Source organism: Solanum stenotomum, chromosome 4, assembly GCF_019186545.1.
Source record: "Solanum stenotomum isolate F172 chromosome 4, ASM1918654v1, whole genome shotgun sequence".
NCBI lineage: Eukaryota > Viridiplantae > Streptophyta > Magnoliopsida > Solanales > Solanaceae > Solanum > Solanum stenotomum.
In genome coordinates, this window is record NC_064285.1 from 64,845,102 (window position 1) to 64,872,928 (window position 27,827).

The window sequence follows — 27,827 nt, forward strand, 5'->3', positions numbered from 1 at the left end:
CCTCAAATCTTCGTTTTAACTCCAAATTCGACTCCGTAAATTCTCATAAACCCGTTTCGACATTCTAAAACTGCTGGAATCGACGGAAATCCGATTCGAGTCTCGAAACTCCAAATGACTCGAAATAGCACTTTTAACCAAACTTTAACTCTTAAAAACTCAACTTTCCAAAAACTCAACTTTTCATCAATTTTCCTTCAAACCAACTTCGAAAATACAACAAGTAGGACTCGGGGCAACTATCGGGAGGGGTAAAACGGTCATTTTATGAAAATTTCCAAAAATGACCTTTAGGGTCATTACAGAAAGATTGGTTTTGTGAACTAAAAAAAATAAAAATGAAACAAAAAGAAAAAGAAAAAGAAAAGAAGTGGAAAAACACGCACACATTTATTATATGTACATAAATATTTGGTCCTACATAGTGGGGGTTTACCTAGTGCACACTCACCATAGAGTGCTCAACCAAAGGGTAGAGGTTGTAGCGCTGTGGGTTATATTTGCTCCTGTGTGAAAATACAGTTGCATAATTACATGATGGAAATCAAAATGTACTTGTAAAATTCTGTGAATCAATCTATGTTTATATCATAAAGATCTTGAAGAAGCCTATTTGCGCTTTCATCTTTACCAGGGATAGACCCTGAGGAATTATTCCAAGGTGCATTCATACTTTGTCCTTGACTGTCCTGAGAGTATGTTGATACTTGTGTTATTTCACTGTCATGTGAAAGTTTCTCAAATGATTTAACTCTCATTTCGTCGTTTGATGATGTAGTTCGCTTGATAATTGGTGCTTGCAACGGAACTTTTCCTTCGAGCATACTCACAACAGAAGACATGGATGGTCGGAGAGTAGGAGAGAGATTCGTGCACAAAAGAGAAAGATTTATCATTCGCATTGCCTCATTTTTGGAGTAATTGGAACCGAGACGTGGATCCACTAGTTCTAACAGATTTCCCTGTTCTTGTAGGACGTAAGCCTAAAACAAACATTGACATACATAGCGAGATGAAATTGGAGAAAAGAAAAACTAAATACGCAAAGATACATCCATAAGAATGTGAGCCGAACTAATGAAACAACTCTGATTCTGATATTTTCTGTGGAGGTATCATAGCAAATACTCTCCCTTCGTTTCACTTTGTTTGTCTGATTTTAATTTAAACTAAAGATATGTAGAATGTACCAAAATACCCTTAAATCATGTGGTTTTAAATATGTCACGTCGAAAGTTAGAATAAAGAGTTGGCACAAAAGAAAAGAGACCTTTTTGAAACTCGCTATGAATAAAAGTAAGATAAACAAATTGAAACGGATGGAGTATATATTTGCACAAAACACTAACAAGAGAAGCTTTTTCTGGCTTATAATTCAGAGTGGAATTAAACTAAACATGCACATGCAAGACTTATAATACATGATGTAGCAGCAGTTTTGAAAGATATTAGTATTTGGGAATATTGACAGTTGAGTAAAAAGATAGTTTACCCAGTCAAGAAGGTAAACAAATTCCTCTTTTGGCCTGTAGTTTGTGTTGCTTTTCCCACTGACAATCTCCAAAGCAACGACTCCGAAGCTATAAACATCAGCTTTATCTGTCAAGTAGCCTCTCGTTGCATACTCCGGAGCCATATAACCTCTTCAAAAGAGGAAAAAGAAATGTAAGACACTTCAAACTGACCATGTTAATGTATGACGAACAAATTCAAATGGGGAGAACTGTTACTCTCTCATCATAACATGATAGTACAGAGACAGTTATGCTAAGAAGGCTCACACTGTTCCAGCAATTCGGGTGCTAATATGAGTGTTCTCTTCTTCATCTAATTTAGCCAATCCAAAATCTGAAATCTTAGCGTTCAGATCCTTATCAAGAAGCACATTGGTACTCTTAATATCTCTGTGGACGATTTTCAACCTTGATTCTTCATGAAGGTAAGCTAACCCTTTTGCTATTCCTGAGCATATCCTTTTTCTGGTTGCCCAGTCTAGGTTCAACCTCTGGTCGTCACGGCCTAAGAAAGGAGAATTAGAGGAGTATTAAGCATAAAATTATCACTGCATGATTAATGATTTTCAAAATGTTGTTGCAAAGCATTACCAAAGAGAGCTCGTGCAAGACAGTTATTTTCCATGTATTCGTATATCACCAGTAACTGGCTCCCTTCTATGCAACAACCGTGGAGCTTGACAAGGTTTGGGTGTTGTAGAGCTGAAATCATGCCTATCTCATTAACAAATTCACGATTTCCTTGCTTTGACTTGGAAGAGAGCTGCTTAACAGCTATGACTGCCCCATCGGTGAGGACACCCTACAGACAGCAGGATTAATTTACAACGATCATATTACAGACAGAAGGATAACCAGTAGGAAACATCACCACAGAACCGCAAGCTGTCCTTACGCAAACTCAGTACGGATAGATATAGGTAGAGAATTAATACCTTGTAAACTGGTCCAAACCCTCCTTCACCAATTTTGTTGGCAGGATCAAAGTTATTTGTAGCAGCTTTAATTTGTCTAAGTCTAAAATGACCTGTTTGTAAATCAAGGGCTCTAAGTTCTGTAAACGAGAATAATATCAACGTCAGTATATATAGATCTTCTAAAACATCTGTATGATGAACAACAATTTTTAAAAGAATAAACATCTGTATGATATGTCATGAACATTTTGTTGTGTGCTGACTATCTATGACATGTCATGATGTCTATCTGCCAACAGAACAATCATCTATGATAATTATTTGTATGTCGCAGATAGAAATCTCGTACATAATTCTGATTATCACAACAGAAATATCGCCATATCAAATGTAGAGAGTGAATAAATTCTTTGAGGTATGTGTTACCTAATTCTTCTTGATTAATTTTCCCTCCAAAAATGCCTTTCTTCCACAGAGAAAATAAAACTATCAGAACCACCACAATTGAAGCGAGTACAATGCCAATAACAGCTCCGACAGGTAACCTGCGACCTGTTTTGAAGTCTGCAAGAAGAAAATGGGATTTTATTAAGATAAGATTGTGGGAAGATAAGTGTAAAGTCTATAGGCAGAGATATACGGACTTGGTGTCACTGAGATAGCTGAAATCAGAGGTCCATATACACCTCTGTCTGGAATAGCGTTAGTCCCCTTTCCGGTCCAATACAAGTGAATCTCCAGAGTGCTACTAACAGTAATATCATCAAAGTCCTTGATAATGACTTCTCCAACACCGTTAGCTTCCTCCATGATATTGAAATCCTTCAAAACTACTCTCCCCTGTGTAAGAAATCAAAATATACCACATTATCTCCAACAAATTGGTACCTTCAATCTTAAATCAGAAAGTTGCCAATCATATCAGAACTCAGTATATCAACATTACATATTTATTATTTACAAAAGAAGTTAGGCCTCAAACTTACTTGTATTGCTACATCAAATATCCGCCTTCCAAGGCTGCTATATGTTGAGTCATTAGAAAACATTATTTCAGCAAAGTGAAGTCTCACTCTGTAGCTACCTCCTCGTAGGCAAAGCCCATAATATTTGAGAGAATTAGGGGCAAGGCGTGCTGTGTTGTAAAAGTTGGCACCGGATATGTTCAGTAAAAATCTATTTGTTGCAATATAACTAACATTTGCAAGACCCACGTACACTCCCGAACTGCTGAATGCCCATCTATCAGAGGACGAAAAAAAATATGATGGACCCTTATTGGTCAAGTCCTCCTCGTAATCATTTCCCTCATATGTAATTCTACCTCCTCCACAGTTTATGAATAGCGAATGATCTGCAATTGACATAAAGAATGTAACATGAGTAAGGGTTGTGAAATTATCTCTCAACTCCAAAGTTATGCTTTTGTACTTAAAAAGTCCACAGGTTGCCACTCAAAGAGTTGGTTCAGTGGTAAATGATCCAGACATAACCCCTGAGGTTTATAGGCTGCAACTCTTACATTTCGTTTCTGTGGGACAAATGAGGGGTTTCATGGAACACCAGGAATCCCTGCAATTTCGAATAGATTAAGCCACATAATTATAGACAATACACAGAAAGCATCAAACAAACTAGCACCTGATGCATAAGACAACATTTAGGACTTACGTGTTGTTGAATGTGTTCATTGTATCTGAATAGCTGGCAGCTAAGTTTCTGTTTAAAGAAAGAAGGTTTGTAAGTTGTGTAGTTAAAGGAGATAAATTCTCACTAATAAAAAAGAAATAATATATGAACGTAGGTTCCCAAACAAAGAAGTACAATGCTCACACGGTAGAGGGCTGGCATCCTGGAGTAGATGTATGGGTGAAATTGTTGTATGATATATCACTGCAAAAAAAATTATTGTTGTCAGCCACATAGAAGACACCAAATTCTTGCAAATGCGTCCTTTCAGCAATCAAAAAGTTTTGGGGAATGTTAACTTTGAAGTGTGCCGGCATGATAATAACCAAAGTTTACTACTTAGATGAGGAAAACGGAACAAATTGAGCAAATACCAACATGTTCTCAGCACTACTAAACACCCAGCTGGGAATTTCTCCGCTTAATGCGTTGTTACCAAGAAACCTACATCACAGATAAAACTTTTGCTTGTTGTTACCGAAAGAAAACTTTGAGGAAAAAAAAAAAACATTACAAGATTTATGCTTCAACTTGTAAACGTTTCACTGCAAGGTACCTACATGTTATCAAAGTCCAACTGCCTAAATGTATCTGGGATTGGACCATTCAACATGTTGTTGCTCAGGTCCCTGCAAGTAAATAACTCTTATCAGAAGCAGGAAGGATTAGCATCACCAGACAGCAAAGCAAACCACTGTGAATCCTTCGTCTTATGAATATATATAGAAAGCATCTTATTTGTTCTGACTAGATAAATCAACAAATCATGTATATATAACAACCTCTAAGTCTAATGTTACACTTGGTAGTCCTATTCACAATTAGATAGAAGAGAAATACAAGCTGAGAAATATCGTATAAGTTCCAACTTCTGAAGAAAAGGTAGTCACACAAGAATATTTATATACCAATTATCATCATAGCTGAGAAACATCAAATTCTATGTCATCTCTGAATACATCTCACCTGGACTTCTATGTTCTAGTACTCTTAACAACAACAACATACCCTGTGAAATCCCACAAGTGAGGTCTGGGGATTGTAGAATGTATGCAGACCTTACCACTACCTTGTGAAGGTAGAGAGGCTATTTTCGAAAGACCCTTGGCTCAAGTGCAACAAATTCCGGTATAAAGAAGGAGACAATGAAGAGAATATAACAAATAACAACGAAACAGTGCAAACATCTACTAGAGAGGAGCCAAAACAACAATAAATTATGTGATAGTCGAAACATCATAAGCAACATACTAGGATAGTGTTATGGTCCCCTGTTATGGATCTGGTTATGGGGCGCTGCAAGATAAATTCTGAAGTTTTCTTTTTTCTACCTATGGTGCGGGTTCGTTAAGAGAGAACCTGCGATCTCTTTGAAGTACTCAAAAACTTGACTAATTTTCTGCTTTTTTTTTTCCATTGAATTCAAATACCTTAAATACAACATTGGTGATTAACCACCCACCTAATAACAAGGAAATAACTTCCTACTACTACTGAAATGAGAAAGTGGAGGAATAACCTCCTTACTGCTAATAACTACTACACAGAAAACAACTGCTACAGGGAAACACTGTTACAGAACCTATTACAGAGAAAACAGAAAAACATAATTAATAGCTATTGATTTAATTTCCATGCATAAAATTGTTGGTAGACTAAAAGGGTACTAACATTACTCCCCTTCTTCAAATCGCGCTTGTCCTCAAGCGCTAAATGTGGAAAGTAATTCTTCTTCATCATTAATGAAATCAATCCAGAATAACTTCTTGCACTGGTGACCTCGAGTGAATGGTTCATCACAGTTGAAACAAAGTCCCTTAAGTCGTCTTTCCTCCATTTCAGATCTGGTCAGTTTCTTCACAAATCTGACATGTTGTTGAGGTGAGAAATCTGCTGTCTTTGATTTGCAAGCATCTAACAATTGCGAACAAATAGGTTGTTCCTTGCGTTCATAAAGTCGGGATAAACTCATCGCCGTAGCCAAATCTGGAGGATTATGCAACTCAACCTCAATTGCTATATAATCAGTAAGATCGCTGATATAAAGTTCAATTTTTTGTGACTACGTAAGTGTACCAGCCCGCGAAATTAACTGCTCAAATATTTCTTGGTAATCTGCCACAGACCTGATCTGACGTAACTTAGCCAATTCTCCCAACTTCTGACTTCTGATTGGTGGCCCAAAACGAAGGTTACAATGACGTTTGAAGTCATCCCAAGACAGTTGAGGCAGATCTGACTCTAATTGAAGAAACCAAAGTTGTGCATTGCCCTCCAAATGAAAAGAAGCAAGTCCAACTTTTTCTTCTTCAAGAGTTTGTTGGTGTCGAAAGAAGTGTTCACATCTGTTCAACCATACCAAAGGGTCCTCTTGGCCATTAAATCGTGGGAAATCCAGTTTTGTATGTCGAGGAATGATGAAACTTCCTCCTGCTTCTGATCCTGACCCTCTTGCCACTCTATTTTTACCCTTCCAACCACGATTCTGACTGATATGTTCAGTTGAATCAGAATCGACCTTAGAATTTACTAAATGCTGTGTGAGTGCATCCAAGCGAGCATTTGTTGCTTCATGTTTGGCTAAATTGGCTGCACGTTCTTCTTGGAACAGATTCACTAATTGTGCTAGTTGATGTTGAATTTGGTCTCCCATAACTTCCGTCTCTGATACCAAGTTGTTATGGTCCCCTGTTATGGATCTGGTTATGGGGCGCTGCAAGATAAATTCTGAAGTTTTCTTTTTTCTACCTATGGTGCTGGTTCGTTAAGAGAGAACCTGCGATTTCTTGAGTTTGAAGTACTCAAAAACTTGACTAATTTTCTGCTTTTGTTTTTCCATTGAATTCAAATAACTTAAATACAACATTGGTGATTAACATTATTAAAATAATAATAATAGACAATGATGAAAATAAAAAAACAAGAACTACAATAATACAACTAACACCACTGCAAACACTAGTCACCTTAAGCAAGACAACACTACACTACACTACCTACTAACCGTCTACCCTAATACATGTCCTCCACTCCCTCCTATCTAGGGTCATATCCTCAATAGCCTGAAGTTGGGTCATATCCTGTCTTATCACACCTCTCCCAAATATTTCTTCGGCCTACCTCTGCCTCTCCTCATACCCTCTATCACCAACCTCTCACACCTACTCATTGGTACGTCTATGCATCTCCTCCTCACATGTCCAACCCATCTCAGTCTCGCTTCCCTCATCTTGTCCTCCATAGAAGTATAAACACTGAGTAAGTGCTGAAAGAAGATGCTTTATTAATGATCATAAAAGAGTATTAAATAGAATTACAGAGAAAATAAGAAGACTCCTAAACAAACACTAATAATGTAATCTAAATAAACAATGACCGCTGAACTAATTAATGCAGTATCCTAAACAAACTGAACTAACAGTAGCTAACAGGGCTGAGCGTTATGTGCCAATAGGAAGCCACTCCTACCTTATCCCGGATTTCCTCATTTCTAAACTTATCGTTCCTAGTATGACCACACATCCACCTCAACATCCTCATCTCCGCAACATGCATCTTTTGGCTATGGGAGTTCTTGACTAGCCAACTCTTAGTCCCAAGCAACAATGTCGGATGGACCACCACTCTATAAAACTTACCTTTGAGTTTTGGCGGTACCTTTTTATCACACAAGACTCTAGATACAATCCTCCACAGTTCATCCACGCTGCACCAATATGGTGTGTGATATCATCGTTGATGTCTCCATTTCCCTGAATTATAGACTTATGATACTTGAATCTATATCTCTTGGGGATATTCAATGTGTCAAGCCTCACTTCCATGCCTACCTCATGCATAGCATCATTGAATTTGCACTCCACATGTTCTGTCTTAGTTCGGCTCAACCTGAACCCTTTAGCCTCCAAAGTATGTCTCCACACCTCTAACTTATCATTAACACGATTGCGTGACTCATCAATCAGTATTATGTTATCCACAAATAACATCCACCACGGCACCTCATCTTGAATGTCTCGCGTCAATACCTCCATCACCGAGGCAAATGGAAACGGACTAAAAGTTGACCCCTGGTGTAATCCCATCTCCACAGGGAAGTGCTCCGAGTCTCTTCTCACCATTCTTACCTGCGTTTTAGCTCCTTTGTACATGTACTTTATAGCCCTAATGTAAGCCACCAGTACATCTCTCGCCTCCGCACATCGCCACAAGACTTCTCTCGGAACTTTATCGTAGGCCTTTTCAAGGTTAATGAACACCATATGTGAATTCCTCTCGATAAACTAATATATAGAAGAGACAAAACACAGAACTTGCTGGGAATAAAGTTTCCCTTAAAGAAGAATGATTAAAAAATAAAAAGATGACGAACTTACAAAAGTTTCAAAGGCATGGCACCTACATATTGTGGAATAGGACCGAAAATTGAGCAATTTCTCAAAGTCCTGCATCATTAAAGAACCATGAGCATACAACATTATGATGAATAGATGTAATAGCTAAATTTCCAACTACAAGCATATACTACTCACAGCCTTCTCATCTTCGTCAAGCCTGTAAGATTTGGGAATTGCATTTGTTCTCCTCTCAAATCAGATATCCTCCTGAAAACAACAATGCACATGAGAGCTTCCGCTATAGCCTTCAATTTTCATTTCCAAGAGATTTTCTCTTTTAATCTATTCTTTCTATTATAATAAATAGTAGAAAAGGAGCTTGACAGTGAATTTAACAGTCATTTGACTGTAAAAACGGGTAGTATGAGAGAAGTGTGTACTTACAACATGGTCAGATTTTTCAACTGGGATAGTGTAGGAGGAATAGGTCCCTCCATTGATGTTCCTTGAATGTCTCTGCAAAAAGTTTCATGATATTTGCTATTAAATACAACGTGTGCTACCAATTTTTTTGCTTTTTTAAAGTTTAGAATCCTTCAGGGAGAAGAAAATTGCATCAATATTTACAACTACCAGATGCATTCTTACAATCTATCCATTTTGGTCCAATTTCCAATAAAATCTGGTATGGTTCCAGATATGCTAGTCCCATCTATCCTACTGCAAACAGACGAAAGAGTTAAGAGAATGAAACTGTCAAATGCTCTTTTAACATTTTCTTGCTTACAAGTCTGTCATGTTCTTAAGATTGCTGAAGTTCTCAGGTATAGTTCCTGTGAGATTATTGGCAGAAAGAAACCTGCAAAATGATCCATCAATTAACCATGATAACTGAAAAATCACACAACTCATCCTGATTTGATTGGCACTTTTTGCTTATGTTTGATACAATTTGACCAACTTTTGGAGCTAAATTAGACTCTATTAACTCCAGAAACTATATAAAAGTACTATACGTTACAGTTCTTTTCAAATCAAAATGGTGAGAAAAATGCATTTTAGTTTGACTATTGGGAAGCGAAAAGTGCCAAATAATTTGGAACAGAAGTAACTATAAGTAAATAGTAGACGTCGAATATGAGGTTACTACGTCTTACATTATTCTCAAGCGGCTCAAACTACCAAGGTTTGGAGGAAGAGGTCCTTCAAGTAGATTATTTTCCAAATTTCTGAAAATATCCAATTCGTCAATGTGACATCTAATTAGATACACCAAAACTATTTAGAAAGTTAAAGGAAGTATGCAATATCTTCAACTTACAGTTCTTCCAGTGTGAAAATGTCCCCTAACTCCTTGGGAATCGGCCCACTGATACGGTTACCCAAGAGTGACCTATACATATGAGTTTGAACAAAATGTTAGAAGACCAAAAAAAAAAAAAACCTTCTTTGCTGAAAATCTTTTAAAAGATTAAACAGAAAAGAACTTACAAAATAGAGACGCGAAGCTGGCCATAACTTGAGGGAATCGATCCATTTAAGTAATTACGAGACAGATCTCTGTAATGTAAATATTGATTGAGCCTCCAATTTTGTAGATTATGATCCACTTTAAACTTTTAGATTTCACACTTTTTAAGGACATGGTTTACACAATTCAATAGACTTTGTTTCATATAAAGCAACAAACAATTAGAATAAAACACATACAAGTTTCTGTAATCAGAAAGGGGAGAAATATATAACTGCTACTCACAATTCTCGCAGATGAGTAAGATTTGCAAATTCTGGAGGCAGATTTCCTGTCATATTAAGACCCTTCAATTGGCTGTATCAACAAAAAAGCAGAAGAAATCAAAAACAATTCTCATTACATGTAAATACTTGCACTCACCGGATATTTATATCAAAGAATAACTTATCATAGTTAAATAATTTAATGAAATAAAAATGTGTACTAATTAACCATGATAAAGTGATAAAAAATAGTTTAACAAACATGAAAAGCTGAAACTGAAGAAAGTTCAACATGTACCAAAAAGCAAAAACTAGTACGAAATTTATTTTATGTTAGTCAATTATCAAATGTTGGTTGTGTTGTCACTTTTAATGCAGATTCATGGAAGATTACCAAGGGTAATTTGGTGATAGCATGAGGGAATAGAGATGGAACTCTGTATATAACATACACTCAGGATGGCTCCCCAGGTAGCATGTGAACTATCTCAAAAAGCATGGACGGTAAGCAGGTAAAACTATCGCATCTTAGAGTTTCTGGTTGCATTACTTATGTTCATGTGAATGATAATGAGAGATCTAAATTAGATGTGAAGTCCAAAATGTGCACTTTCTTAGGCTATGGTGGTGATAGCTTTGGGTATAAACTCTGGGATTATGACAGTCATAAGGTAATCAGGAGCAAGAATATGATGTACAACAAAAGTGTTCTCAGTTCTGCATAAGAAAAAATTCAAGGGGAAACAGAAACAGATAGAACCGGTGTTTGTTAAACCTGAGGATTATGAGAACAGTGCTGAGCAGGATGATGCACATGAGGAGGACAAACAGGATACAATAGAGGCATCAGTTCCGCCACAACGGTCTATAAGATAGAGGTTTCCTAGCAACAATATTTCAGTCTCTTGATTACTTGTTACTAACAAATGACGGTCAGACTAGCTGTTTTGATGAGAATGCAGGTTGATAGCAAGTTCAAGTGGATTCAGGCCATGGATGAAGAAGTGGACTCACTCCACATAAACCAAACCTGGGACTTGGTCAAATTGCCAAAAGGGAAGAAGGCAATTCAGAATAAATGAGTGTACAGGGTGAAAGTGGAGCATGACGGCTTAACTACATACAAGGCAAGGTTGGTAGTAAAAGGTTTCCAACAGAAGACAGGTATTGATTTCACTGATATTTTTTTCCCCTATGGTCAAATTACCTACTATTCGAGTTGTGTTAAGTATTGTTGCGGAAAAAGATTTACATCTAGAGCAGCTAGATGTAAAGACAACCTTTCTCCAAGGAGACCTAGAGGAAGACTTGTATATATGCAGCAACCTGAAGGGTACTAGAGGTTGGTAAGGAAAATGAGGTATGCAGACCGAAGAAGAGTCAAGGGTTTGAAACAAGCTCCAAGATAGTGGTACTTGAAGTTTGACAGGTATAAGATGACTATTGGCTTTACTCGGTGTAATGGTGATCACAGTTTCTTCAAGAAGTTTGTAAATACATTATCTTGCTCTTGTATGCGGATGACATTTTAGTGGCAAGTTCTAACATGCATGTAATCATAAAGCTGAGGGGAGTAAATGGCTGGTGAATTTTCAATATAGAATCTTGGTTCTGTGAAGAAGATTTTGGGGCTGAAAAATTGGAAGAGACAAAAGAAATAAGTTGCTGAAGGTGCGTTAAGAAGAGTACATTGAGAAGATCTTGAAGAGGTTTAGCATGGAGGATGTCAAGTCGATGAGAACTCCCTCGGCAGGTCAATTCAAGAAATCTCGCATTAACTTAGCCCAAAATCTGATAAAGAGAAGAACCGAATGGAGAACATACCATATGTATCAACTGCGGGAAGTCTCATGTATGCTATGGTATGTACAAGACCAAATATTTCCCATGTAGTGGGAGTTGTGAGCAGATTCATGTCAAATCCTGGTACAGAACACTGACATGTTGTGAAGTGGATTTTGAGGTACATGTTGGTCACAAAGGGTTTGTCTTTGTTCTACATAGGTGCTACAATCGGGTTACAAGGTTTTGGTTGATTCATATATGGTTGGAAATGTTGATGGTAAGAAGAGTACTACAGGTTATGTGTTTACTCTTGGAAGTGCAATAATCAGTTGGACCACAGAGGCAAAATATGTTGCTGCAACAGAAACATTTTTGAGATGGTTTGGTTGATAAAGGAACTAGGGCAAGATAAAGGATGAAATGCAGGTTGCATAGTGACAACAAAGTGTCATTCATTTGGCGAAGAACTCTACATATCATTCAAGGACGAAACACATTGATATCAAGTATCGTTTCATTTGGTCACTTATAGAGGAAGGTTCATTCAAGCTGGATATGATTCAAACTGATGAGAATCCTGCAGATATGTTAACCAAATCAGTTACTACTGAGAAGCTGGGGGTATGCTCAACTTCTCTTGGCCTAGCTAACTTATCACCAATTCTATGATGCACGATGCGGAAGATGGTATCAGTCCCAAGTAGAAGAATTGTTAAGTTTGTAGGTCTGACCTCGATTAGGATTAAGATTGGAGGACATCCTAAACACTCTACGATTAGGATTTTTCGCACTCTATATAAACTTGGATTCATTCGTGTATTTGTGATCCTCTTTCATTGAGAAACAATAAGAGTTGGTGACTGACCGTGGGTTTTCTTCCGCTGGAGGATTTCCCACGTAAAATTATGTGTTCTTTCTTTTCGTTATTATTGCTTTCATTATTGTTATCTCATAACACTAAGGACCTATTCATGATTACTCCCTCCGTTCCAATTCATGTGGTAAAGTTAAAATATGTATGCAATTTAAGAAATAAAGGAAGATTTTTTAAACTTGTGGTCATAATTTATGCTATAAATTATAATATTGGTATAGCTACAAAATTTTGAAGCTTATATATAGTAGTCAATATTTTAAAGATCAAAGCAGAGCTTACATTGTTACAACATGGCAAACTGAGCTGTTATTGAATGAACAATCACATGTTGCGTTGCTGACAATTCTATGATAAGTAGGATCCGTCGTGTTAAGACCCATCCCCTGCATGCAAGAGGCTCGGCTTACATTCCATCTGTTCTGAAGTTTCGATGATATTGTTTCCAGAACTTTTACTGTAACATCAAAGTTATGTTAAATCACAATCGTTGAAATAAACAGATGTTAGAAATCATATAGAGTATACTATTGTTTGGACTCCAGGAGCAAATTAAACTATTGCATATTGTGATACTTGGGTTGTACAAAGAGGAATTAGCAAAGGATAAATTATGTAGTTAAACAACAAGCCAACAACAAAACATGTTACTACTCCTATTTAGCAGTGGGCTGTCAAAAGATCTTGTTAGTAGGGATGGCAATGGGGCGGTGCGGGTTGAGCTTAACCCGTTAAATTTTTAATCCCACCCGCCCCGCACAACCTTAAACCCACCCTGCCACGCATAACCTTAAACCCACTCCACACCGCATCCGCCCGGCCCCTTTGTCATCCCTACTTGTTAGTAACGATAATTCAAGGATGGATTAGCAAGGAAATCGATAGCAAATTTCACATAATGCATCATATTGGCCATTGACAATGTTATGTTATCAGTTTAAAGCAATGCATCCTATTGGTCATTGCCTCATTGGTAATAGTATGTAGGCGGAATTTGCTCAATTTGTAAGTTGGACCCTTATATTTACGACTTTATCAACTGAATCCTTAAACTCAAGATTCCACGTTTGAAAGCGTATATTACACGCACACACATAGGATAAGAAAGAGGTTTAAAATATATTATTGAAAAATTATACGTGGAATAGTATATTATTAGTAAAATGAGAATGCCTATTGTCCAAAATTAAGACGAAAGTTCAATTACCAAATCAAAATTAGAGGACATAAATGATTTTCACCTTTTTTTTTTTAGAGATGTCGACAACAACAACTTACTAAATTTTGTTTGTGGGGGTTGGGGAAAAAGAAAATTGGTAGGTTCGGAAAGCCACATGGTAATGTGAATTGGTGTAATTACTAGGGTGGTAATTACCAGCCTAGTAATTAAACAACCTAGTAATTGTGTTAACCTGCTTATTTGTCATAGTGTAATCACACATGTACAATTTGGTTGCTGTAATCATAAAGTGATATTAAATTTTAAAAATAAAGGTTAATTACTTAAAACTGAAAATCTATATTAGATAAATAGAGGCCTTTATAAATGGTGTTAAATAAAATATTTAAGATAAATATTATGTTTTAAAAATATATTAATCAATAAACATATGTTCTTAACTAATATTATAAAACTAATTGATTTACATTTTTCAAATTAGTATATTTTAATTAAATTAATAATAAAAACTAAAAATACAAGATTTCTATGAACATCATAAAATACATGTTTGATAAAAAGATTAATATTATAAATATAATGTCATAAATTATGAAAATATTTGACAAAAAAATTATCTATCAAGTCTAACTAAAAAAATAAATGACTCACAATGTGAAATATCAAGTCCGTACTAAATAAAATTGAAAAAATAACATAATATAAAAATTCAAAATCAAAAAATTAATATAATACTCTAATTATGTCAAATTTTAACATAACGTATATAAATATGATTTAAAAGAATAGAAAAACGTAAATCTATAACCTTATCAAACAATGAATTCTATTTCAATTTAATAATTAGAAACTTGTTAAAAACAACATGTGATTGACAAGTAAATAGAGATAGAGGGAGTAATTTCCTATTTTATTTTGTACTCTATATAAAATAATACATAAAAGAATTTATAACTTGAATAAATATTAATAATGCAGGTTTCTAAAATGGAAATCAAATATCATACTAATTGTATACATGAATAATTTATCTTCTAACCAGTTACCCAATATAATATTGCTAACACAAATTTAATACGTGCATAATTCACTTTCAAACCAACCACCAAATAACCCCTTATTAATTACACAAAGCAACTTGTTTAATTATTTTTTTCAGAATTAACTAATTAACTTTAATTCATTCTATTTCTTTAACCTAGATTAGATATTTCCTATGATATATACCATATGGTATTTTTAACTTTTATGTTTATTTTTAAAATATTACATGAGGAGTGGAGCTAGGTGGGGGTTCGTGGGTTCGGACGAACCCACTAGCTTTTCTGTAGATCGTATATTTATATAAGAAAATTAAATATATATATATATATATATATATATGCATATTAATTTGTAAACCCCATAACAAAATTCATTGACATTTTTAGTGGTAAGGAAGGGGCGGTGGAAAATGTTTTTCACACTAGTGTTGTGGGGTCAAACCGTCCTAAAATTTAGAACCCTCAAACTTCTAATCTTGGCTCCGCCTTGCACATCATATTAAATTTATATCTTTTGTTTTATTGTTCAAATTTCTATCATATTTTGTAGCTATTATCTAAGTAATACGTTTTTTTATAGTATTTTTTGGTCTTCTTATCTATAAATGATATTTAATTTCAAATGTTAGACCATTAATATAATTAATGAAAAAAGAAGTAAAATGCAAATATCACCATTTTTAAAAAATAAGAAAATACTACTACAGCTTAAAAATTAATTTCACATAATAATAATTAGGCACGAGCTTTTTTTTCTCTCTTTTTTTTTAAGTAGTGTAAAAAAATTCACTTTCATAAACATACACCCATAAAAAGATCAATAATTGAAAGAAAAAGTTTAGATAGGAATTTCTTTTTCATAACGCATGACGACTTTATGTACTATATTTGATGTTAACCATTTAATAATGTTGAAAAATCAACTACCACAAACAAATAAATACACAAATTTGATTTTCGTATAGTTATTTAATTAAGTAGTATAAGATTTTCATACTAAAATATTATTTCACCCCTATTAAGAAAATATAATTTTTTAATATAAAAATATAATTAAAAAACTATTATTATTATTTTTCTCTTAAATTACTAAAGTGACGCTTATTTTGGAAATAGATAGTTATCATATCATAAAGTCACTTTTATATTTAAAAAATTAGAATAAAAAAGTGATGTTTTGAGATAACCATTACTCGACTCTATTTATTTTTACTTGTCATTAATCGCTTTTCAACAATTAAATTGTATGTATTTTCTTTTTTAAAGTTTTTCAAAAATAGTGTCTCTATCTCCACAAAGTAGTGGAGATAGAGATTTCATTGATAGTGAATAGAAGTGTTCACAGTCCGGATAAAATCGACTCAAACCAAAAAAGTTAAGTCAAATCGATTAAATAAAATTGAATTTTATTTGATTTGATTTATATTTTTAAAAATCGATAACAAATTAATCTAATTTTGATTTTGTTAAAAAAACAAAGAAATAACCAAACTAACAAATTGTATACATACTTTTTTTAATTAGATATACTTAACATTTATTTATTTTTGAACATTTTTAATCTAAAAAATACAACACTTACCTTTTATTTGTGGAACAATATCAGTAGCTTATGCATTATTTAGTAAGTTATGTTGTTTAGTAGATTGAATTAGGCAACAATATAAGCAAGAAGTAAACACAATCAGAGTTTAAATATAAAATTATAAGATCCAAAATGACACGAAGAGAATTTATTTTCTTTTGAACGCATTGCTTCTTTTTGTGTGTGTTTTGAATGAACAATTTTTTTTTTATTTTTGTGTATGATTAATAACTAATAATGGAATTAAACTGAATCGAAAACGATAACAACCAAATCAATAATTATATATTATATTTAATTTGGTTTGATTTTAATAATTTAAAAATCGATTAAATTGATTTGATTGATTTTGATCAACAATCGATTCAATCCGATACTTGACCTATCACTGAATATGTTATTGTTATATCATATTAATATGGAAATTATAAAGAAAGTTATTACAACTTAATAGTAAATCTCGTATAATTTTCGAATATCAAAAATTTAAAATTTAAAATATAAATTAATTTAACTTTAAAAGCTAACGAAACCAAAAAACAAATTACTATTACTCCATTACTAATAAATATAAGAAAGAAAATAAAAAGAAAAAGAAAAAGAAAAGGCTGGCATGGATACTAGAGCAATCTGCAACAGGAAAATATGAAGTTTTAGTTTTCAGATCGCAAAAGTAAAGACAAAAATAGAAAAAAGAAAACGCACACGAAGAAGAAGAAAAAAAAAAAACAGATTTCCCAAATAAAATTACAGATCAATACGGAGATAATCAGTTATTTATTTATTTTTTGAAGAAAACTAGAATCAAGTAGCTTGAGATGAAATTAAAAAAGAGAAAAATGGTAACTACCTTCATCTTCAGGCAAAAGTTGAGCGTTGACAGATCTCAAACACAGAAAGAGAAATAAAGCACAAAATGTGATACAAGTAGTATCCATTGTTGCTCGAAGAAATTCAATTTTTATGTTTTTGGCCCCTTTTTAATTACAAATGTTGTATAAGAAAAAAGGGAAGATACAATTAGAGGAACAATATATAGAAAGGGAGTAGAAATTACTCACCATAAATGAAGAACTTGAAAGTCGTCTGATCGGTGGTTAGGGGTTTTAAACCCTTGTTGAAATGTTTTTGACGTCGACTACTTCACTCTCTCAACTCTGTACACAGGTCCTTTTCCGGACCTAATAAGTTATCGATTAATTATTTTGGCTTGGTGTGAAGGATAAAAATAAATATTTTCTTTGTCTCATTTTATGTGACACTTTTTGAATTATCAATTAATATGACTTATAATAATTTTTACGTAATTTATAAATATATAAATTTAATTTCAAGAAATTTAAAGATTTCATGCGCAAATTTTTCGATTAAACTTAAACTGTTTAACTCTCAAAAAACAAAAAGTGAGAGAGTAGTAATTTTTATTTTAGGATCCATTTGACCACAAATATATTTGAAAAAAACTTACAAAAAATAGAAACAGCCAAGACAGATTCCTTAAAGGAACAGATACTGGCAACAAGGAACTTGATCAATCTTCTTCAATGTCTCCTTCCACTTCTTCAGGTCTCTTCCTCTAAAATAAATGTATAAGTCAATCTCCTTGTATATTCTATCACATTGGTATGAAATCATTTGAAACCTGATAGTATTTCTTTCTCTCCATATAACATAGACGACCATTACAAAGACACAACTATTTATTGCTCCACACCATTAATCTTACTTGCTAACTTATTAGCCCATGCTAGCATCCTATTTGCCTTTTGATGCTTTTAACTTAGTTCTCAAATCATCGATCCCCATGACTGGCCCAAGTACCTTCCTTGTCTCTAGGATCTTTCTTGTCACCCAAGCGGCATTTGGTGGAATAGTACAGGGTTCCACACAGGGGCGGACCTACCTTGTTGCAAGTGGATTCATATGAACCCACTTTGTCGAAAAAATATATTGTACATATATATATATTCAATCTGTTTTTTTGAAATAAAACACTGTATATAATTAATTTGACTTCACTTAAACTAATAGTAACACGTAGCCCAGCGGTAAAGTGGTTACAATTTGATTGATGCATCGCGAGTACGATTCCCACCCACAATATTTGATACTGCTTCATTTTGTTTTTATATGTTGAACCCACTTGGTAAAATTTCTAGGTCCGCCACTGGTTCCACATCCTCACTCTTTATATAGTATGTATGTATTCATTTAATTCAAAGATAATCTTTCTTCTCATGCACTGCCCATTACAGTATCAGGATAGCAACATTATATTATTTCAAATTTTGAGATTGATACTTCTGTCTTTCGTTGAAGAATTTCTCTCAAGACATCAATGCTTTCCTAGAGCTCAAAGTTGAACCAGTCCATATAGATAGATTCTGCATATCCCTTCAATCAATTTCAGGATCCTCTTTGGCAATACAAAGATTTGTGCCAGTAAGTCTGCATCCCAAATACTACTGACTTTAATAATTGGATCCTTCCTGCATAAAAGAGTAGTTTAGTTGTTCAACACCTTATTCATTCAATGATCTTTTCCACCAAGGACATACATTGAGCTATAGTGAATCTCTTGGAAGAAATAGGCACCCCTAGGATATTTGAATGGTATCTCACCTTCCACATAGCCCAATGTTATTAATATTGTTAGCTTCATTTCAAGTTTCACTCCAGTAACATATAAAGCTTTTCTTAGTATTTGCATGTAATTTAAAGACCACAGAGAACATATTAAAAGCACCTTGCAGCAGTTGTATTGAATTGGAAAGACTAAATAGGGACATGTGACATAATCTTATCCGTCGATTTAATATTTAATAAATGTTGGGTTGGTTGATAAGATTATGACACGTGTATGTCCGTTAGTATAAAAGGTATATATGATCTAGTTTTTGGACGGTAGGGGCACCAATGTCCCAAAAGTATGATGGAGGATATCTGCATACCATTTACGATAGTTCGAAGGTATATTTATCCATTTTGCCTTGAAAATATATCTTGAGGTTCCAACTTTAAACTCTAGAGGTGTTATATTTTTAGTTTTTAAATCCCTAAATAAAATCATAAAATCATCACTACCTATCAAATTAGTCTATTGAATTGGGTTCTCATGTTTAATCTGTAACACTGAAATTTGTCAAATTTAAATTCCACAAAATGAAAAGGTTGTCTGGGGCTGAAAAGAACATGAACTAGACATTAGAAAAAAATTAAGAGAGGGGTCAGGTGGGCTCCTATGTTTTCTAGCTGAATGTTTTTGACTGCTTCTTCTCCATTTGCAGCATTTATTTATTTGTACGAATAAATTGAAGTGTGTAGGTCCGTTTGACAGAGTATATTAGCAAAAATAATAAATATATTAATTTTATATATTAATATTATTTTTTTTGATATATAATTTTTTCATGTTTTGTATAATTAATACTTACATTGTATTGTGTATTATTAATACTATGAATTTTTAGGTATTAGTAATGTAGTGAGTTTTAATTAATACCTGCATTAGCATGGTTTAAGACCCCATTGCCCCTCAAAATCTTTTTAACATCTTTTTCACCATAATTGTGAACGATATCTTTGTAAAAAAATATTTTTATGTAGTGCATGCATTTTTTAATACACCAAATCAAACAATACATGAAAAGTAATCTATGTATAATTGATGCAAGCATTATTAATACGAGCATTACTAATATAATATTTTCTATTTGACATTATTCTTATATACTGTACTAAACGATCCTCACTACAAGATGGTAAATTACATGGAGATTTTTTTGGAATTAGTATGAAAAATTGCAGGAAAATAAGATTCATGCGAATTTTCATACTAATTCCCAGGAAAATCTCCATTTGATTCACAATTTTCCTATAGTGGGCCTACTAAACAACCCTAAATGTACCTTATTAAAATATCTAATTAATTATGCCTACCCTACCATCCAAGTAGACTAATCAATATTCATATAGAGAAAAAAACAGTTTGTTGTTATTATTCAGTTTCTTTTCTTTGTATGTCATGTATTACTACTACTCTTCCGGGGGGTGTTAAGAAGGAAAATGTTTTTCAATTTTTTCATGTTTTGTTGGGTTAAATGTTTTGGAAAATGTTTTTCAAATCAACTCATTTTTCTCAAATTTAAGGAAAATGACTTCCCTTCAAAATTTAAGGAAAACATTTTCCAAAACTCTCTTCTAACTTCAAATTACAATTTTTTTTTGTCCCTACCCTCAAACCGGACCCCGACCACCCCCTTCCCCCAAAAAAATAATTTAAAGCTTGTTTTTAAAAAATGTTTTTAACTTCAATTTTTTCACCCCACCCTCAACCCTACCCCAGCCCCCTACCACCACCCCCAAAATAATATTAAAATTTGTTTTTAAAAGATATTTCTAATTTCAATTTTTTTTACCCCGTTGCCCCCCACCCCCTGTTGACACCCAATTTTGACCCTCCTCGATAATAATTACTTTCTGAGCTTCTTAATTTCAAACGATTTAGAATAATTAGCTTTATAAAATTCAAATAGTTTCAAGGTTAAGTAATTTTAGTCGACTTTTATAGCATTTTGAGTAATAAATATATTTCATATAATTATATATAATTAGTATATTTTATAAATATTTGAAAATCATATGCAAAAGATTTCTACTTTGTTAAAATAAATATTTTTATTAATTTAGTAGTATTTATAGTTATAATTTTGAGTTATTTAAATTTGTTAATTTTCAACGAAGTTAATTATTTTATTTTGTTAAGAGTAAGAAGCTCTTTAATTAATTTGTATCAATTTGTCTTGTTTTAGTTTTGACCAAATTCATCGATCAAATTTGAGTTGATCAGTACGTTTAAATGTCATATATTCATTTACCGACATTTAATTTACATTTGAATCAAATGTCAGATGTCACTTAGATTTTTTGACATTTAGTTAAGTGTCGATAAGAAATAAATGACATTTATATTCAATGTATATAAAATGTCACTTTTTTTTTTTTTGACATTTAGATAAATATATTTAAAAAAATTAAGACATTTACTTATGACCTTGAAAATGTCACATTAGAATTTGTTATTTTAGTCAATATAAATAACATAAATTTACATCATTTATGAAATGTCGGATCCACATTTATGTTTACGTGAATGTCAAAAAAATTAGTGACATTTTAAAAGGACTTTTACAAATGTTGCATTAACATTTCCGGCATTTCAATTATTCTAGGTGCCAAATTTATTCAAAAACTAATAATCATCTATTGAGTAAACATAATTATATTAATCTGCACATTCATGTATATAATTTTTTATGAACACGAAATATATGTAAAAGTACATGTCTTTTAATATTGTAACCAAAGAACAAAGTAATAGTAATATACAATAAATACTTTCAACAATTTAATAATAAATCAAATGATTTGTTCTCACTCAAATAAAATTCAAATCAAAGTATATCAAAAGGCAATAATTTCAACATCTAACTACATAAAGATCAATCCTAATTCAAATTAATTTCCATAGTTGTTGAAGTAATGAAGCTTTGCAAAACGATTTCTTCACAAATCAAGCATTCCGTTGTCAGTAATTGATCTCACTTTCTTCAAAAAAAAAANTCACAATCAACCCCTGTTCTTCTTTGATCAATTCCAATCCAAGAAAATAATGAGCAAGGCCTAATTAAATCTTTGATATGAAACTCGAAATGAAGAAAAGACTTTAAGAAAGATATTTCGTCCAAATCATCCCTTGTAACTAAAATATCATCAACATAAACAACAAGGATGCAAATACCAATAGATGTCGACTTGAAGAACAATGGACACTACAAGAAAACAGAGGTACGACGACATTATATAAATGTCGTATTTGTACGTTTAAATGTCATATATTCATTTACCGACATTTAATTTACATTTGAATCAAATGTCGGAAATTTGTGTGTCGGGAATTTTCCGACATTAAGATAAATGTCGGTAACAAATAAACGACATTTATTTATGACATATAAAAATGTCACTTAGATTTTTTGACATTTAGATAAATGTCGATAAGAAATAAATGACATTTATATTTAATGTATATAAAATGTCACTTATTTGTTTTGACATTTACATAAATATATTAAAAAAAATTAAGACATTTACTTATGACCTTGAAAATGTCACATTAGAATTTGTTATTTTAGTCAATATAAATAACATAAATTTACATCGTTTATGAAATGTCGGATCCACATTTATGTTTACGTGAATGTCAAAAAAATTAGAGACATTTTAAAAGGACTTTTACAAATGTTGCATTAACATTTCCGGCATTTCATTATTCTAGGTGCCAAATTTATTCAAAAACTAATAATCATCTATTGAGTAAACATATAATTATATTAATCTGCACATTCATGTATATAATTTTTTATGAACACGAAATATATGTAAAAGTACATGTCTTTTAATATTGTAACCAAAGAACAAAGTTATAGTAATATACAATAAATACTTTCAACAATTTAATAATAAATCAAATGATTTGTTCTCACTCAAATAAAATTCAAATCAAAGTATATCAAAAGGCAATAATTTCAACATCTAACTACATAAAGATCAATCCTAATTCAAATTAGTTTCCATAGTTGTTGAAGTAATGAAGCTTTGCAAAACGATTTCTTCACAAATCAAGCATTCCGTTGTCAGTAATTGATCTCACTTTCTTCAAAAAAAAAAATGCTGCACAAGAAGACCAAATAGTATAAAATATAACTATACAATATCATGATAAAGGAAAAAAGTGTTTAGAAGTATTAACAGATGCAAATATTAAAAGATCAAACATTTTATACATAAAAAAAGAAGATAAATCACTAATTCACTTCAGTGCTCTACAAGTTGTAGATTATAACTATACAATCTAAAGAAAAAAAAAAAAAGAAAAATACAAATAGTGAATGAGTTGTGTGACGGCTGGAGAGTATATAATAACTTTTAATAAGGGAGGACTAGGTTTTGGAATTTTTTTTGGCCGCTTGGGCCCATTAATTGACAATAATTTTATTTTTTTTAAAAAAAAACTTTGTAGTTTCTTATATACAATTAAGTATTAAGTATAATTATAAATAAATGTAGTCATAGTTAATAACAATTGCTATATTATTAGCTATAAAAAAAATTGAAATGATAAATATATAATTTACATTGAATAGAATAAAATAAACAACTATTTTCATGAAAAAAAAAAAGAAATCCTAAAATATAAATGTCAAAAATAGTATCCTTAGAACATGTTCAGATTAGTTGATTGTAAATAATTGATAAGCTTTAAGTGATAAAGTATTTTTAATGCTAGAAGCAATTTTATAAATAAGTAGTTACAACTTAACGAAATGTTTGGATAGAAGCGTTGATGTTCATGATAAATAATTAATGTATTTGATAAAAGAGTGTTAATAAGATGTTGTTTTATTAGAATGACTAAGATATTCTTGATTTTTTTGTAATAAAAAAAATATAAGTTCAAAAGTATTTGTGTAAAGAAAAAGAGAAACAACATATACAAAGTGAAGAAAAAGTTAATAGTTTTGCTTTCGGAAAGATATTTTGAGAAATAGAAAACATATTAAAGATAAAATAGTAAAATATTTAATCAAACTCAAAGTACTTATAAATTGAAAAACTTTAAATTGAGGTTGAACATCTTAGGATTTTTTGGCTGATTTTGATTTATAAGCACTTTGAAATTAATCAAACACGTAGTAAATAAACAAAAAAGTGTTAATAAGTTAGTTTAATTTGACAAACTTATAAATTTAATCGAACACCTCTTAGGTAGGAAATTTATTGTAACAATATGTTTGTAGCTATTAAGCACGTGCTTATTTATAACTTAGCTTGAATCAATGTAATATGGTTTGTTATAATTATATTGTATTTCAAGTATTATTTTTTTTGGCTGCAAGGCTAGTATCGTTACAATAACTTCAAAATGTTGTTAAACGGATGATTAGTTATGAAATTTTGTTGTGGCAATAAGTATATAACTATTGAGCCAATTATTGCTTCAATTTGTATGACATGAAGCAAAAATATCTATTTAGCTATAATATTTTGTTTAAGGTGATTTTAGATCATTCAAAACTCATTACTTGTTATACATTATATAATTACTAATTAAATATTTATCATCCAGTAATTTTTTTTCATGCTAGAAATAAAGAGTGATGTGATTTATTAAGATTTAGATTTTAGGTTTAAATGTTGGTAATTCGAGACTAATAATATGACATTTGAAATAAATCTCATTATATTTTTGACATTTATATCAAATGTCATTATTTTAATGACATTTTGTCTCAAATGTCGCCGTTTTTATGACATTTGTTATCAAATGTCATTGTTTTGGTGACACTTGTATCAAATGTCGTTATTTTTATGACAATTTTTCATAAATGTCTGAAATTTCCTTTTTTCCGACATTTATTTCAAATGTCACTAAATAAATATCGTCGTATCTCTACTTTCTTGTAGTGCATCTGTGTCATCGGAAGAGCTCCTCAATAGCCAGTGTAGTGTGGAGGCTTCCTGTGAGGACCTTGTGCTCCTCAGTCACAGTCCTGGTCATCCCCTGTTGCTCAGTAATCATTATGCCATTTCGGTAAAGCTGATACTAGCCCGTGACACACTATCTGTTAGGCTTATCAGCCTTGGGAGCAGGCTCAACGCTAGTGGGTTTCGGGCTTTCGCTTGAGCTATCTTAGTCAACTGAAGAGGTGGTACTTCTGCTCGAACTAGATCTGGACTGCGNAGTTATAGTTATAATATCAAGTTAATTGGTTTTGTAATTGAATTAGTTAGTTTATAATTAAGTTAATTATTTCTTATTTCGTTAAGATTAAGAAGCTCATTAATTAATTTATATTAACTCATCTTATTTAAATTTTAGTTGAATTCACCAATTAAATTCTATTGGGCTATAATTGAAATCTATTATTTAATAACAATTCATCCCAATTTTTAAGATTGATTTTGGGCCCTTTTGTTTCACTCCAGCAGGCCCAATTCCCATTTCCTCCAGCCCATTCAATTCCTAGCCCACTAAGAACTCAATGCCTTCAGCAACCCATTCCAATTCACAACCCAATAATTCCCAACATAATATTACAACTAGCGATCCAAACATACATACAACAATACCACATCCGACCCGGCCCATTTCTTCACCAAATAACCCACAACATTCCAATATAGCCCAACAACAATACAATACAGCATACAATACGCCATACAGTACCCCAACCCCACTGCCCATACTCTTCTTCTTCCTCCAGACGCAACCCAAAAAAAAATCCAGCCAAATCCGGAAATCTCGTCACCCATGACCCTAGCAACCTAATCCATCACCCTCACGTCTCCTTTTCCCCCTTTTCGCGGAGTCTCAGAGCAGAGAAGGACCCCCCCCCCCCCCCCCCCCCCCCCCCCCCCCCCCCCCCCCCCCCCCCTGTACAGGCGGCGGGGGACGCCCCCCCCCCCCCCCCCCCCCCATGTCTTTTACTGTTGATCTCGGAAAGGAGCAACGAAACTTTCAATTTTTTCTTTCAAAAATCCAACGGATTTCCCCCTAAATCGCCCCAACTTCCCCTATAAATAATCCTTGACATTCAAGTGAGAGGGGTTTTTTTTTTTTGGAAATTGGATTTTGACAATGTTTTAGAGCTTAGTTCTTTGGAAATACTCATTTTATACTCAAAGAAATTTTAAAACGATTCTCTAATCTTAAGTTCCGAAAAGTTCGCTGCTTAGATTCTGCTTGGGAATTCTTGTCTTACCGATCGTATTGAGATTTTAAGGTGTGGAAATCGCTGCTTTCAAACTCGTTGTCGTCCAGTCGCTACTCCGAAGAAGGTATACTCCTTCATTTTATTATTTTTTTTTCTTATTCTGACTGTAGTTTGTTGTTTGGTATGGCCAAAACCAATCAACTCAGATGATGTCAAGAGATACTATGTGTGAAGCTTCAATTCGTATTGTTGTTTATTTCCGTGTAATCGTTCTATCTGCTTGTAATCATTTTGTTTAAAATTTTATCCCCTTTGTAATGAACTACGTCTGACCTGAATTCTCAAGAATGAGATACGTAGGCGGCCTATGTCGGCTTCGGTCACCCTTTTACCCCTTTTTAATTTTTCTTCGTATTTGAACTACGTTCGACCTGAATTCTCAATAATGAGATACGTAGGCGACCCATGTCGGCCTCGGTCGGTTTCTTTGTAAATTTCCTATTTTTGTTAGTCCTCGAAGGGGAACTACGTTTGACCTGATTTCTGCCTCAACAGGATACGTAGGCGCCATAAGGGCTCGATCATATTCCCCGTCAGATTTCTATTTCTCATTACAGTAGAAACTGTGACAGAATTTTTGAGAGGGACTCAAAAAATTCTCGAGAAGAAGATCTTTTCCTACAAAGTCAAGACTGAAGTTATTTTGAGATTTGCAACTGGGACAGAATTTTTGAGAAGATCTCAAAAATTTTGTGATTGCTCACCAACGATTAAAGATAAGCCAAGACATTTAACTTGGACATAAATTTCGAGATGACCTTAAAATTTCAACAGGGTTTATCGGTAGTTTAGAACAACTTTGNTTAATTTTTTTTTCTAATTTTTCATAGGCTTGGTTTAAACTCTTTAGGTATTAAAATCTATTTAGAAAGTGATAATTTGCTATGGTTCTAAAGTTCTTTACTTCGATTGTCTTGTTGTATTAAGTTTATGATATCTCTTTGGCAATAAATATCGCATTTCAACTTAGATCAGTGGGTTGTATATTGTTGATACGTGATAATAATATGACCTTCCCATTTAGGACAAGCATGTGGATAATTATTTATCATGGTGTGAAGCTTGGACTTTTCCTCTAATTAATTTGGATTAAGAGTAATTTTGGTGCCTAGATACAAACTTTGAAACTGTGTTTTTTTTTTCTTAGCATTGGCAGTAGCCTATTCATTTTTAAAGTACCTAATTTGCCTTATTAAAAATTTAAAATCACTTCTTAACTATTTCCTTTGTTCACATGCTAACTTTTTCTTCTTTTGTTTGTTGTATGTATCCCTTCCGAGTCCATGGTGGACTTCTCTTCCTAGCATCCTCGAGTTGAGCCATAAAGGCT

The 27,827-nt window shown here is 32.9% G+C and overlaps 1 protein-coding gene across 5 annotated transcripts in view; it reads right to left on the reverse strand.

Annotated features, from left to right (window-relative positions):
* Nucleotides 1–389: 389 nt before the first annotated feature.
* LOC125862075 (probable LRR receptor-like serine/threonine-protein kinase At1g53430) overlaps nucleotides 390–27,827 on the reverse strand; it is a 52,811-nt gene continuing 25,373 nt past the window's right edge. The window contains exons 1-25 of one of the 5 annotated variants that reach the window (XM_049542055.1): nucleotides 17,723–17,742; nucleotides 17,512–17,546; nucleotides 13,136–13,310; nucleotides 10,214–10,285; nucleotides 9,949–10,017; nucleotides 9,779–9,850; nucleotides 9,615–9,686; nucleotides 9,245–9,316; nucleotides 9,106–9,177; nucleotides 8,902–8,973; nucleotides 8,653–8,724; nucleotides 8,497–8,565; nucleotides 4,681–4,749; nucleotides 4,499–4,564; nucleotides 4,265–4,324; nucleotides 4,103–4,150; nucleotides 3,954–4,003; nucleotides 3,418–3,785; nucleotides 3,076–3,271; nucleotides 2,858–2,995; nucleotides 2,450–2,568; nucleotides 2,106–2,316; nucleotides 1,782–2,019; nucleotides 1,493–1,643; nucleotides 390–983 (exon numbers count right to left, since the gene is read on the reverse strand). In XM_049542055.1, coding sequence (XP_049398012.1) covers nucleotides 573–983; nucleotides 1,493–1,643; nucleotides 1,782–2,019; nucleotides 2,106–2,316; nucleotides 2,450–2,568; nucleotides 2,858–2,995; nucleotides 3,076–3,271; nucleotides 3,418–3,785; nucleotides 3,954–4,003; nucleotides 4,103–4,150; nucleotides 4,265–4,324; nucleotides 4,499–4,564; nucleotides 4,681–4,749; nucleotides 8,497–8,565; nucleotides 8,653–8,724; nucleotides 8,902–8,973; nucleotides 9,106–9,177; nucleotides 9,245–9,316; nucleotides 9,615–9,686; nucleotides 9,779–9,850; nucleotides 9,949–10,017; nucleotides 10,214–10,285; nucleotides 13,136–13,245 — 2,877 coding nt within the window. In that variant the 5' untranslated portion in view covers nucleotides 13,246–13,310; nucleotides 17,512–17,546; nucleotides 17,723–17,742 and the 3' untranslated portion in view covers nucleotides 390–572. Of the gene's footprint in view, nucleotides 984–1,492; nucleotides 1,644–1,781; nucleotides 2,020–2,105; nucleotides 2,317–2,449; nucleotides 2,569–2,857; nucleotides 2,996–3,075; nucleotides 3,272–3,417; nucleotides 3,786–3,953; nucleotides 4,004–4,102; nucleotides 4,151–4,264; nucleotides 4,325–4,498; nucleotides 4,565–4,680; nucleotides 4,750–8,496; nucleotides 8,566–8,652; nucleotides 8,725–8,901; nucleotides 8,974–9,105; nucleotides 9,178–9,244; nucleotides 9,317–9,614; nucleotides 9,687–9,778; nucleotides 9,851–9,948; nucleotides 10,018–10,213; nucleotides 10,286–13,135; nucleotides 13,311–17,511; nucleotides 17,680–17,722; nucleotides 17,803–27,827 lie in introns of those variants that run through there. The other 4 variants (XM_049542056.1, XM_049542058.1, XM_049542052.1 and 1 more) reach the window with 4 other exon arrangements.